Source organism: Pristiophorus japonicus, chromosome 9 (assembly GCF_044704955.1).
Source record: "Pristiophorus japonicus isolate sPriJap1 chromosome 9, sPriJap1.hap1, whole genome shotgun sequence".
Taxonomy (NCBI): domain Eukaryota; kingdom Metazoa; phylum Chordata; class Chondrichthyes; family Pristiophoridae; genus Pristiophorus; species Pristiophorus japonicus.
In genome coordinates, this window is record NC_091985.1 from 108,070,526 (window position 1) to 108,083,681 (window position 13,156).

The window sequence follows — 13,156 nt, forward strand, 5'->3', positions numbered from 1 at the left end:
TCCCAGGTGACCAGCCTGTACTCACCACACAGCACTGCCCCCCAGACATCAAGATCCATGGCGTGGCCCTGGACAACGTGGACCACTTCCCCGGGAGTCTCCTATCAACAAGAGCAGGCATTGACGATGAGATCCAACACCGCCTCCAGTGCACCAGTGCAGCCTTCAGCCGCCTGAGGAAAAGAGTGTTTGAAGACCAGTCCCTCAAAACTGTCAACCAAGTTCAAGGTCTACAGGGCTGTAGTAATACCCGTCCTCCTGTATGGCTCAGAGACGTGGACCATGTACAGTAGACACCTCAAGTCGCTATACCTATAGCATCACTAATGCACTCTGTGGGAAAGTTGCTTTGTTCTGACCTACACACGAGGTCACTATTGGTGTCAATACAGGCAGTTTGTTTTTTATTTTACACCTTCAGCATAATGTAACGAATTTCAGTTTTCTATATTGAAGCATGTTTTAATTCATTGTTTTAGAGGCTTCTCAAATTGAGTTGAATCTCATGTGATTCCCATTTTATCATTGTACGTCTATGGTTTGATTAAGAGATCTACTATCACAAAAAGAAAACCTACCGATAGAAACGTGAAAAATTGGCTTCAAAACAGAAAGAATTATATGGAAAATGCCTACCAATTAATCTTCATAGCTAATTTAACTTCCTAGACAAAGACAGTCCATCAAATAGTCAAGACCTCATGGAGTGTTGATAATTAATTTTGAACCACAGGAAGGTAGCTCTGAGAAATTATTTTTCTTCACACTGGCAATTGGTATATTGCTACAGCGCATGGAAATGTGGAATGCCTTCAAAATAGATACGAACTCACCAGAGAAAGTTAAGTCTTGACAATTCCAGTCTAAGTTCTTCCTTAATGACGTGATAAGTGTTAATTTCTGCCAAAAAATTACAATTGTTTTTCATTTCCTTTTCCCCCTTCTCTCTCTCAATCCAATTTCTTTCCCTTTCTTCAATTCTCTTTCTGCAAATGACTTGGCATTGAATTCACCCACTCTAGTTTACACTTCTTTTTCAGACCATGCACTGTTGTCACAATCCTTCAATCGGATTGATTAAGGAGACACGCAGTTGCTTGTCATATTCACTCAGGTCCCAGACGTCCAGTTTCTCTCACTGTGATGCTTTCAGTTCGCACTTTCAGCAACATGCCATGTAAAAAGATATAAAACCTAAAGATGCAAGGGCAAGTCTACCTAACGGCAGCTGCTATAGCAACTTATGGCCCAATATATTCTTTGTAACATTCCATGATATTGTCATAAGATTTATTAACATTTTCTAAAAACAAAGTTTGTGTTTTGAGTATTAAAATGTCCCTATCTTGAAAGTATGCAGGTGGTGTTGATGTCTCTCGTGTAGGATATGCTGCTTCTCGAGTAGTCCGCCTGATTAAACTAACTAGAATAATGAGCTTACTACGTTTATTGCGTTTCTCAAGCCTTATGCGATATGTGCGGTACTGGAAAGAGGTAAGTGTTATTTTATATTAAATGGTTCAAATAGCTTCTTTCATGTACACATATCAATAGCTAGTGTTTTTTTTACATGTATATGATATTAGGCTACATGGAGATATATGTAATTTTTGAGTGAGGAAAAATAAATTCTGGCCGTAGTCTTGTTACTAATTTCCCATTTTTGTGGCCCAGTTATTTCACCATGATCAGTCATGCATCAAGTAAGCAGTTATGTTTACCATGTAATCGATTACCAATGTGTATCTGTGAGACTTGACAATCCTTGCTTCAATCAGTGAGTATATTAACATCGTAAATGTTATGTATGCATGCCTACAATGTTATGGTGTACTGTAACACTGAATGTACCTTCACCCTGTACACACCTTATATGTACACCAGAGGGTGCTGCTGCTGGAGACCTAAGGGTCGCCTGCACACTGCAGGTAACTGCAGATAAAAGGGAGCTCACCTCTTGGTGTCCTCACTCTAGGAGCTACAATAAAGGACTACAGTCTTCACAGTCTAAGTACCATACCCCTGCCTCGTGGAGTCATTAACAGAGTGCCTACATACATAATAACTGCTGACGAGGTCATGAACTACATGCACAACATGTCGAATCTCAGCAACTTTCAACAAGTCACCGATACGATAGATTGGGACGCCTTTGTGGAAAGGTTAGAACACTTCTTCATAGCCAATGACCTGGATGGGGACACACCGGCCACACTGCCGAACAAGCGCAGGGCCATCCTGCTTAGTAGTTGTGGGCCCACTATTCATGGTTTCATCAGGGACTTGCTAGCCCCAGCGAAGACAACAACCAAGAGCTATGGAGAACTTGTAACCTTAATACAGGAGCAACTGAATCCCTAACAAAGCATCCTCACAGCCAGGCACCGGTTCGACACTCACCGGCGACCCGAAGGCCAAGAAATTGCTAAGTATGCTGCAGATTGAAGATTATTGGCTGCACCGTATGATTTTTGGCGACCACCTTAACGAAAGCACTAAGGGACACATTTGTTACCGGAAGCAGCCACGAGGGCCTCCTCCACAAACTGCTCTCTGCGGACATCACAGTCACCCTGCAGAAGGCAATTAAAGTGAGCCAGGCCTACATAATTTCGGTCGGCGACTCCAAGCAAATGATGACCCACACCCAGGACTCTAAACTGACGAATGCAGTGAACCGAATGGCGACTTCTAAAAGCAGAAATGCTGCCCCGAGTCCCGCAACCCTGAGTCCGCCACATGGGGCCAACCAGCTAGCCCCGTGCTGGCACTGTGGAGGAAACCACAAGGCCCACCAATGCCGCTACAAAGACTATACCTGCAAAGGCTGCAACGCAAAAGGGCACCTTCAGAGAATGTGCAGAAAACGCTTTACTCACCACGTCTCTGAAGAGTTGGCTGATCACGTGGGCTCCGACACAGATGAAGACGAAGCTGCTGAACCCCTGGAAGAAGAGTATAGAATTTATACCTGCTCACCGAGAGTTCCCCATGGAAGATGGAAGTGGACATCACCGGAGTTCCAGTTTCGATGGAGATCGACACGGGGCGAGCCAGTCTTTGATGAGCCAAACGACCTTTGAAAAACTTTGGATCAATCCCGCCAAATGACCAAAACTGTCTCCTGTCCAGGCGAAGCTGCTCACCTACACGAAAGGCAAAATCCCAGTCGTTGGCAGCATGGACGTCCAGGTCTCCCAGGGCGGCGTGATGAACAAACTCCCCCTGTGGATCATTGCAGGCTGCTGGGAAGAAGTTGGATGAAGCAGGTCCAAGTGGGTCGAAGTGACGATGGCCTCCGGGCTCCAGCAATCCACGTCCCATGCAGTCCCAAACATGAATCCATCACTGCACCTAGAAATCCTACTGTCCAGCTCGACTGCGCGGCAACGACTTCACAACACCGTGGCGAGATCACCAAAACCGAATGTCCAGACTTCACCTTCCGGGCCATGGCAGGACTCCAAGGGAAGAATATTGTCGAAAAAAGTAGATTCCTGACATCTGCGGCTGAACCTGAGAAGGAAAAGATCACCACAGCCTACCTGTAGGAGAGCGAGAAGATAGCGGCCGCACCACAAGGCAAAGAATCTAAAATCAAAATGGCCGCGACCAGACCATGAGGGACAGCATTGGAGGAGCGACACGTGGCACCGAGCGGTGAACCGGATTGGAAGGCCCCCTTAAAGGAGACCGGTGTCCCAACGAATTTAAAGGGACAGTTTCACTCTAAAGATGACAAGGACTTTAAAGTTACAAATGTAGTTAGCGAATGCAGGTATGATAATGTAACGTTGAATTGTGATGCCGGAGTAACTGATGAGAAAAATTAAATGAATGCTTGTGTAAGTACTGTTAAGAACAAGTTTGTAATGCTTAATGATGATAGATATTTTAAAATGACAAATGTATCCATATATGGAGAGACCGAGATACAAGAAAGTGATGTAAATGCTGTAAATAACAATGTAAAGAAAGATAGCAGTGTAGTCTCGACTATGTATGATCAGAACAAATGTGTCATGTATACAGGAGGTAGACTGTTAAAGGATACCGGGTTCTACAGGGACAATGTAAATGCCAGAGGAATCCTCCCGTGGGAGACCCCCAGGTCCAGCAGGCTACCTGACCATGTAGCATGGACTTTTGGGACAAATGTGATGCCCCAGGAAGGGCTCACACACACCCAGTGGGAGCAGACCCACTGCAGGGACAGCGGTCAATGGGCAGCACAGCCACCACCATGGGCAACCTGCGTCAGATCAGCCCTACACCCCCTGGCCACCAGGGCCAACACCAGGAGCAAGAGGCCAGTAGCCTCAGTTTTCCTGGCGGACCCTGGGATGACCAGACTTTCATCGCAAATGGAGGACAAGGAGCCCACATAGTCCTGTGGCCCTGCCCACCACCACACAATTATCCACTCCACAGAGTATGTACCCTACCCACTGCTGCACTGGCTCCCCCACAACAGTGACACCCACATGGTCTGTGTGTGAGGCGGGGGGGGGGGCAATGTATGAGGCCAGCCTCAAGCACAGGGATCACACCTGGCACCCACAACTTCCCACAGCCCACTACTGATCACCTCCCCAGGTCATGGCAATAAGGACTTGAAAAATGCTTAGGGGAGAGTGTTGTTATGTATGCATGCTTACAATGTTATGATGTACTGTAACACTGAATGTACCTTCACCCTGTACACACCTTACCTGTACACCAGAGGGTGCTGCTGCTGGAGACCTAAGGGTCACCTGCACACCGCAGGTAACCCAGTATAAAAGGGAGCTCACCTGTTGGTGTCCTCACTCTAGGAGCTGCAATAAAGGACTACAGTCTTCACAGTCTAAGTACCATACCCCTGCCTTGTGGAATCATTAACAGAGTGTCTACATACATAATAGTAAATACATAATATGTGACTGATGTATAGTTCTATTTCAAATACCTTGCTAATATAAGTTTAAAGCACCGAAGGAGCCTGTGTCTTACTACACTGCAAATATTTATCTGATTTTCCCTTAAATAAGCCAGTCAATGCCACTAACTCGACCACTCACTGTAGCTCTGTAACTCAAAGCAATCCATATTCCATCAACCCTTTGCATAAATTTCTCCTAACTGGTCTCCTTGTTCTGTCCGTGACAATTATAAATTGACGATCCCTTGTTATTATGTAAAAATCACTTCTCAGTGAATTACGTTTTGGATTGCACATAAATATCGGTTGAAAGAGAAATGTTGCCTGGGACACGAAGAACCCCTTGCCCTACTTTGAGTAGAGCCACAGGATCTTTAAAGCTCAATGAAGCCAGAACAGTCAGACAGGGTCTTGGTTTAACAGCTCATTTGAAGGATGGTATTTGACAGTGCAATGCTCCCTCAGTACAATGCTGGAGTGTCAGTCCAGAGTGGGGCTTCAACTTCTGACCTGAAAGTGAGAGTGCTACCAACTGAGTCAAGAATCTGTATAAGAATGGAAGAAATAGGAGCAGAAGTAGGCCATCCAGCCTGCTCCGCCATTTAATACAATCATGGCTGATCCGATCATGGTTTCAGCTCCACTTCTCTGCCCGTTCCCTATAACCCCTTATTTCTTTATCAGTTAAATTTATTCAATGACCCAGCTTCCACAGCTCTCTGAGGTAGCGAATTCCACAGATTTACAACTGTATGACAGAAGAAATTCCTCCTTATCTCAGTTTTAAATGGGCGGCCCCTTATTCTAAGATTATGCCCTCTAATTCTAGTCACCCCAATCAGTGGAAACATCCTCTCTGCATCCACCTTGTCAAGCCCCCTCATAATCTTATACGTTTCGATAAGTTCACCTCTCATTCTTCTGAATTCCAATGAGTAGAGGCCCAACCTGATCAACCTTTCCTCATAAGTCAACCCCCTCATCTCTGGATTCAACCTAGTGAACCTTCTCTGAACTGCCTCCAAAGCAAGTATATCCTTTCTTAAATATGGAAACCAAAACTGTACACAGTATTCTAGGTGTGGCCTCATCAATACCCTGTATAACTGTAGCAAGACTTCCCTGCTTTTATACTCCATCCCCTTTGCAATAAAGGCCAAGATTCCATTGGCCTTCCTGATCATTTGATCATTTGTTGTACCTGCATACTATCCTTTTGTGTTTCACACACCAGGACCCCTAGGTCCCGCTGTTCTAGGAAGGAATAGCAGATAACAGACATCACCTGTGCAGTGCACATTTATTTTACAACAAAACAAGGCATAAGAGCTTTTTTCATTCCTTTGTAACCCCCACCCCCCCACCCCCACCAAGAAATCCAAGATCATTATAATGCTGACGATAGAAGAGGTAGAAGATCAGCTATGATCTTGTTGAATGATGGAGCAGGCTCGAAGGGCCAAATGGTCTACTCCTATTTCTTATGTTGTTCTGCTCTTGGCAGTTAGTTCCTGGCAGAGGTACTGGTCTTTTGTTTTCCTCATTGCTCTCAGTACAGTCAAGTCTGTTTTCACAGACCTATGGATTCTGTAGCAAGATTTATTTGGGCTAAGCCCATATCCATTACTATAATTTCTCAACCAAGCATCCATACAAGTAAAAGTCAGAGACCTAGAATTTGGTTCGAACCCAGCAGTGCCAAAATTGATATGCAAGAGGATCATGAAAGATTAGTGCTCTTGTGTCATAAAGATGTGACTGGTGAGCTGGGGATGCTAGTCAGGTCTTGAGGTACCTGGTCACACGAGGAAGAAAGTCGGCTGGTAGGATTACCTGTACCGGCACTGGCCCACAGACAGGGCAGGTCGGGAGGGGGTTGAACAGTGGGCTACAGTTTCAATGTGGATCCAGGAGGAGCACAATGAACTAGTAAAAACTCAGATTAAGATATTGTGCTTTTCAGGTTACACAGATTTGGTAATCATCCTACCTCAGCGATCAGTTCTTCTGAGGTTGGTGCTGAGACACTGTAGAGGAATGCAGGGTTTCGCTAAGGCATTCAGAAAGGATTGAAGGTTATCTAATATCGGTGGTAGTGCCCCTCCATATGTTCTGATCCTCCTGTATAGGAAGGGAGTTCGCTATCGGTCTCTAGCTATCTTCGGTTTTACAGATAAACTTCAGCCCGACTGTATGAAATGTGAGCTCTCATAATGCTGCACACTTCGCAGTATATTTTAATAAAATGTTCATTATAACCAGTTTCCTGTTCCTTTTGATTGAAATTGTTATGTCTCAAATAAAGCAATGTGACTGAGTACTGTAGACTTGAGTAAGTGTGATCTTAGTCTCTTTATTCTGACTCCAGAGTGCTGGCACAGCATGGGAGGCCTGCTTATATGCAGTGCTCCCAAGAGATGCTGGGATCCCTTGGGACTCCAACAGATGCGCTCTCTGGTGGCGGTAGAATGCTGGTTACAAGGTGTTGCATACATAACAGAAATGGTGATTGCAGTGGTTTAAAACATCATGGGCTAGAATTTACACTTTTGTGTATATCGCCCAAAATGGGCGTTATTTCCAGCGTGGGCAGTAAAAATAGGTTTTCAGATCGCTGGCTTCTCGCACGTTCTCAAAACAGCTAGTCTCCATTTTTGAAATTGGGCGTTACCGTGAGTGATATGAAATGGGCGGTAGCATTAAATTTTGCTGACCTTCTGCCGTAAAGTGTCACCGTCTTTAGCAACGGCATGGCAATGCTCGATTCCTGTCATTCAAGAGGTCAAGGACCATCATGACATGTGCAGAAGAGGAGACAGAGAGGGGGAGCTGAGAGCTGAAGGCGTGTGTGGTTGTGGTGTGTGCTTGTTTGGCTGTTGTGGGAGGCACGAGGGAGATTCACCAGCAGCAAAAAGCCTACTAAGCACCAAGAACATAGTTGGCACCGAGTTTTTGTCCAACAAATAAGATATAACATGGAAGGATGGTGGAGGCTCTAGAGCTGGTAGCCAGGAACACTGGTGGCAGAGGGCTCCCAGTGGTCCCGGAGTGCGGCATTGCACCCCAAGGTGCCGCACCCCCATTGCCAATGATACATGAGAGCCAGCAGCAACATCTTGCTTCTGGCTCGGAGCACATTCCCACCACAGGATCGTCCTCTCCCGTATCCGTCCAAGCAGCGGTTCAGCTATCATTCCTCCCGCCCCCCAATGAAGCATCGCCTGAGGAGCTCCTTGGCCAGGCGGCTTGGAGTCAGGAGGGGAAGGGGAGGAGAAGTGGGGGGGGATGGGTTGGTTTTTACAGAAGTACTGATGATTTCAGACAACTCTTCGGTTTAAATGTTTTTTCTTTAACAAAACCTTGTTGCGCATTGGCTCAGATAGCTGCACTGTTACACGCAGGTGATTCCTTAACATTAAAGGGTGTAATTACACTTAACTTCAATCAATTTAAACTTTAACTGTCACCAAGATGATGCCCACATTGATGTATGACCTGCATACCCAGCAGTGTGTCAGCCTTGTAAGTAACACCAATGTTCTTTCAGGCAAAGCGCTCATTGGTGAGCTCTTGACGTAAAGCTCTTGCAGCTATCATGCAACCACGGTCCCTTTCATGCGGTCTACAGGGGGGCAGGAGCATGGCTTCAGCATCAGCCTGATTGTGTGTGCCGATGACAGTGTCCACCTCCTCATCCTTCTCATCCTCCTCTTCCTCTCTCTGGTGAGATGGACCATCAGACTCATCAGGCAATTCTTCTCCCCTTCTGATAGCCAAGTTGTGCAGCATGGAGCACACCACCATGAATTGAGCTACCTGCTTAAGGTGGTATTGGAGGTCACTTCCTGAGTGGTCCAGGCATCTAAAGCGCTGCTTAAGCACTCCAATGGTTTTCTCCACAATATTGTAAGTGGCTCTGTGGCTCTCATTGTATTACCTCTCAGCTTCGGTGTGGGTGTCAAGTTGGGGGTTCATCAGCCAAGTGTCATATCAGCGAGGCCATATCCTTTGTCACTATGCATCCAGCATTGACCTTGTGGCTGATTGTTAAACAAGTCAGATACAGTGCTCTCACGCAGGATGTGAGCATCATGGATGCTGCCTGGAAATTTAGCATTCACTGCCATTATAATTTGTTGGTGGTCGACAACCAGTTGGACATTCAGAGAATGGAATCCCTTGTGTTTCCTGAAAACCTCTGCATTCTGAAAAGGTACCCGCATCGTGATGTGCGTACACTCTATTGCTCCCTACACCTTGGGGAAGTTTTCAATTCTGGAGAATCCTAGAGCACTCTCGCTCTGTCCCTCCTAGTCATAGAGAAGCTGATTAAGTCGCTCGTGTGCGTACAGGGCTTCAGTGACATGCCTAATGCAGCAATGTGTGGCATGCTGAGACAGACCGCAAATGTCGCCAGCTGAGGCCTGAAAAGAACCTGATGCGTAGAATGACAGTGCCGCGGTGACTTTGACCTCAACGGACAGTGCAGAACTGATGGTGCTGGCAGGCTGCAGATCTCACCTTATGAGCTGGCATACCTCAGTGATAACCTCTTTGTGGAAGTGCCGTCTCCGAAGGCAGGTGGTGTCAGGCAAGTCACGGTAAGACTGCTTCTCCCTGTACTTGCGGGGGGTATAACGTCTGGTCCTCCTCATCAGGCTGGCATGCCATATATTGGGCACATAATGCTGTGGAGCGTACCTTTGGCCATCTCGAGTCTGCAGCATGTAATTGGTCATCAAGAGAGGGTGAGAAGGGACAGGCCCCATTGCAATAGCTATCTGTTTTCCACCAATTGGTCACAAACAATGAATGTCCCGGCGAAGACACCTATTAAATTCCAATCAGTCACAGTATGGTCAAGATGTTTGTACAGATGTTCACATCAACTCCAATGACCTCCAGAGTACATCCGAACTCCCCCGAGGTTGAAGCACAGCAGCCTTTTCATGTGACTACCCATCTCCCTTGCAAGGAATAAACTTGTCTTTTCACTTCTACAGAACTCGGTGAGAGTGTTTTCCTTTAAATATTCCACAACACTATCCACTCCTTTATTTTCAGCGGGGTGCCCCCGACCTGCAAGGACCATCAGCAGGTCGGGGCCTTCAAAGGAGTATACCTCTTCAAGGTACAGCGCGTGCTGGAAAGCGGCGGCTGTGAAGAGGGTGACTGGATTGGATGTCACCAAGATCCAGGTTGCTGATTAGAGCATAGGCAGATACAGCAGGAAAGGCGAGGTTGGGGCACAGGAGCGGCACATGATTGTGGAGCGACGTGATCGGGGCCCGGGAGAGGCAAGGGCCCAGGGGTAGCACGGGCCAGCCCATACTGCATTATGTGTGCACACTAGGTCCGTGCAGCAGAGCTGGTCTCCGGTCATCTTGGTTAATCCTTGCCACTGGACCAAGACCTAGCTCTGTCAAGCCCATGTGGTGGCTGGTGTGCAATGGCCACCATACACTAAAATCCACACACAGGCATCTTCCACCCTTCAGCATGTAGTTCAGGACCTGGAATATTAGGTCCTTCATTGAAACACCTTTGAACTCATCCCTTTTTGGCATGGAAGCAAGTCATCCTCGATATGAGGGACCACCTATGATGATGATGATGATGGCTGATCTGTGTCTTAACTCCATTTACCCACCTAGGTTCCGCACCCTTTAATATCTTTGCCGAGCAAAAATCTTATCAATCTCAGTTTTTACATTTTTAATTGACCTAGTCTCAACAGGTTTTTGGGGGAGAGAGTTCGAAATTTATATTACCCTTTGTGTGAAGAAGTGCTTTCTGAATGACGTAGCTCTAATTTTAAGCTTGTTCTGGACTCTCCCATCAGAGGAAATAGTTTTTCGCTATCTACCCTATCCATTCCTGTAATCATATTAAACATCTTGTACTCAAGGGAATATAAGCCTCGTGTGTGTAACCTGTCCTCATAATTTAATGCTTTTAGCCCCAGAATCATTCTGGTGAATCTGCGCTGCATTCCCTCCAAGGTGAATATATTCTTCCTGAGCTGTGATGTTCAGAACTGAATGTAGTGCTCCAGGTGGGGCCAAACCAGAGCTCTATACAGCTGCATAAAAACATAAGAATTAGGAGCAGGAGTAGGCCATTCGGCCCCTTGAGCCTGCTCCGCCATTCATTAAAATCATGGTTGATCTTCAACCTCAACTCCACTTTCCTGCACTGTTCACATATCCCTTGATTCTCTTAATATTCAAAAATCTATCGATCTCCGATCTCTGTCTTGAATATACTCAATGACTGAGTCTCCACAGCCCTCTGGGGTAGAGAATTCCAGAGATTCACCACCCTCTGAGTGAAGAAGTTTCTCCTCACTTCAGTCCTAAATGGCTGACCCCTTATTTTAAGACTGCGATCTCTGATTCTAGACTCCCCAGCCAGAGGAAACATCCTCCCTGCATCTACCCTGTCTAGCCCTGTAAGAATTTTGAATGTTTCAATGAGATCACCTCTCATTCTGCTAAACTCTAGAGAATCTAGGCCAAGTCGACTCAATTTCTCCTCATAAGACAATCCCCTCATCCCAGGAATCAATCTGGTGAATCTTCATTGCACTCCCTCTATGCAAATATATCCTTCCTTGGGTAAGGAGACCAAAACTGTGCACAATAATCTAGTTGCGGCCTGACCAAGGCTGTATATAATTGCAATAAGATGTCTTTACTCTTATATTCAAATCCTCTTGTAATAAAGATCAACATACCATTAACTTTTGTCATTGCTTGCTGTACCTGCATATTAACTTTCAGTGATTCGTGTACAAGGACACCCGGGTCCCTCTGAACACCAACATTTCCCAATCTCTCACCGTTTAATAAATACTCTGCTTTTTTATTTTTCCTACCAAAGTGGATAACTTCACATTTCTCCACATTATATTCCATTTGCCATGTTCTTGCCCACTCACCTAACCTGTCTATATCCCCTTGAAGTTTCTTCGCATCCTCCTCACAACTTACATTCCCACCTAGCTTTGTATCATCGGCAAACTTAGATATATTACATTTGGTCCCCTCATCCAAATCATTGATATAGATTGTGAATAGCTGGGACCCAAGCACCGATCCTTGCGGCACCCCACTAGTTACAGCCTGCCAACCTGAAAATGGCCCGTTTATTCCTACTCTCTGTTTTCTGTCCATTAACCAATCCTCAATCCCATGAGTCCTCATTTTGTTTAATAACCTCTTGTGTGGCATCTTATCGAATGCCTTCTGAAAATCCAAATACACCACTTCCACTGGTTCCCCACTTAGCTATTCTACTAGCTACAGCCTCAAAAAACGCGAACAGATTTGTCAAACATGATTTCCCTTTCATAAATCCGTGTTGACTCTGTCCAATCCTATTATTATTTTCTAAGTGCCTCTCAGAGGTTCGTGAATCTTTGGAATTCTCTACCACAAAGAGCTGTGGAGGCTGGGTCATTGAATACACTTAAGGTAGAGATGGACAGACTTTTGAATGATAAGGGAGTCAAAGGTTATGGGGAGCAGGCAGGGAAGTGGAGTTGAGGCCGAGATCAGATCAGCCATGATCTTATTGAATGGTGGAGCAGGCTCGAGGGGCCAAATGACCTACTCCTGCCCCTATTTCTTATGTTCTTGCGTTCTTTCAGTTCCTCATTCTTGCTAGACCCTTGGTTCTCCACTTTTTTTAGGAGGTTTTTTGTGCTTTCCGTGAAGACAGACATAAAGTATTTGTTTAATTTCCCTGCCATTTCCTTATTCCCCATTATAATTTCTCCTGTCTCAGTCTATAAGGAACCTACATTTACTTTCGCTAATCTTTTCCTTTTTACATACCTATAGAAGCTTTTACTGTCTGTTTTTATGCCTCTCGCTACCGAGGCGATGCGCAGGACGATGACGTCATGATCTCTGGGAGATCGTGGTGCTCGGGATTACTGCCGCCTCAAATTTCACGGGGAATTTAGCAGGATTCATTTCTTTCACCGTTGCCTGGCAGACCAATTTCGAGACCAAGATGTCTTGTTCTCTTGTTGATTCAAGAACATATTGTTCCGGAAAACTGTCCTGAATACACTCTCATTTTGTGCCATTGGGAATCGAGTTGATCTTCCCCCAGTCTATGTGAAAATCAAGGTCTCTCATTACAACTACTCTGTTTTTGCAACAAACTTTCTGATCTCTGCATTTAAGCATCCCACTACTTTATCACTGCCACCTGGAGGTCAATAAA

At 45.6% G+C, this 13,156-nt stretch overlaps 1 protein-coding gene across 8 annotated transcripts in view; it reads left to right on the forward strand.

Annotated features, from left to right (window-relative positions):
* Positions 1-13,156, forward strand: part of LOC139272658 (potassium/sodium hyperpolarization-activated cyclic nucleotide-gated channel 1-like) — a 609,801-nt gene that overhangs the window by 109,851 nt on the left and 486,794 nt on the right. For 6 of the 8 annotated variants that reach the window (XR_011594930.1, XR_011594929.1, XM_070888734.1 and 3 more), the window contains one exon: positions 1,354-1,494. The exons of the other annotated variants lie outside the window; for them this stretch is intronic. Coding sequence is in view for 4 of the 6 variants with exons in the window: in XM_070888734.1 (XP_070744835.1) it covers positions 1,354-1,494 (141 nt within the window). In the remaining 2 variants the exon portion in view is untranslated. The remainder of the gene's footprint in view (positions 1-1,353; positions 1,495-13,156) is intronic. 8 annotated transcript variants of the gene reach the window in all.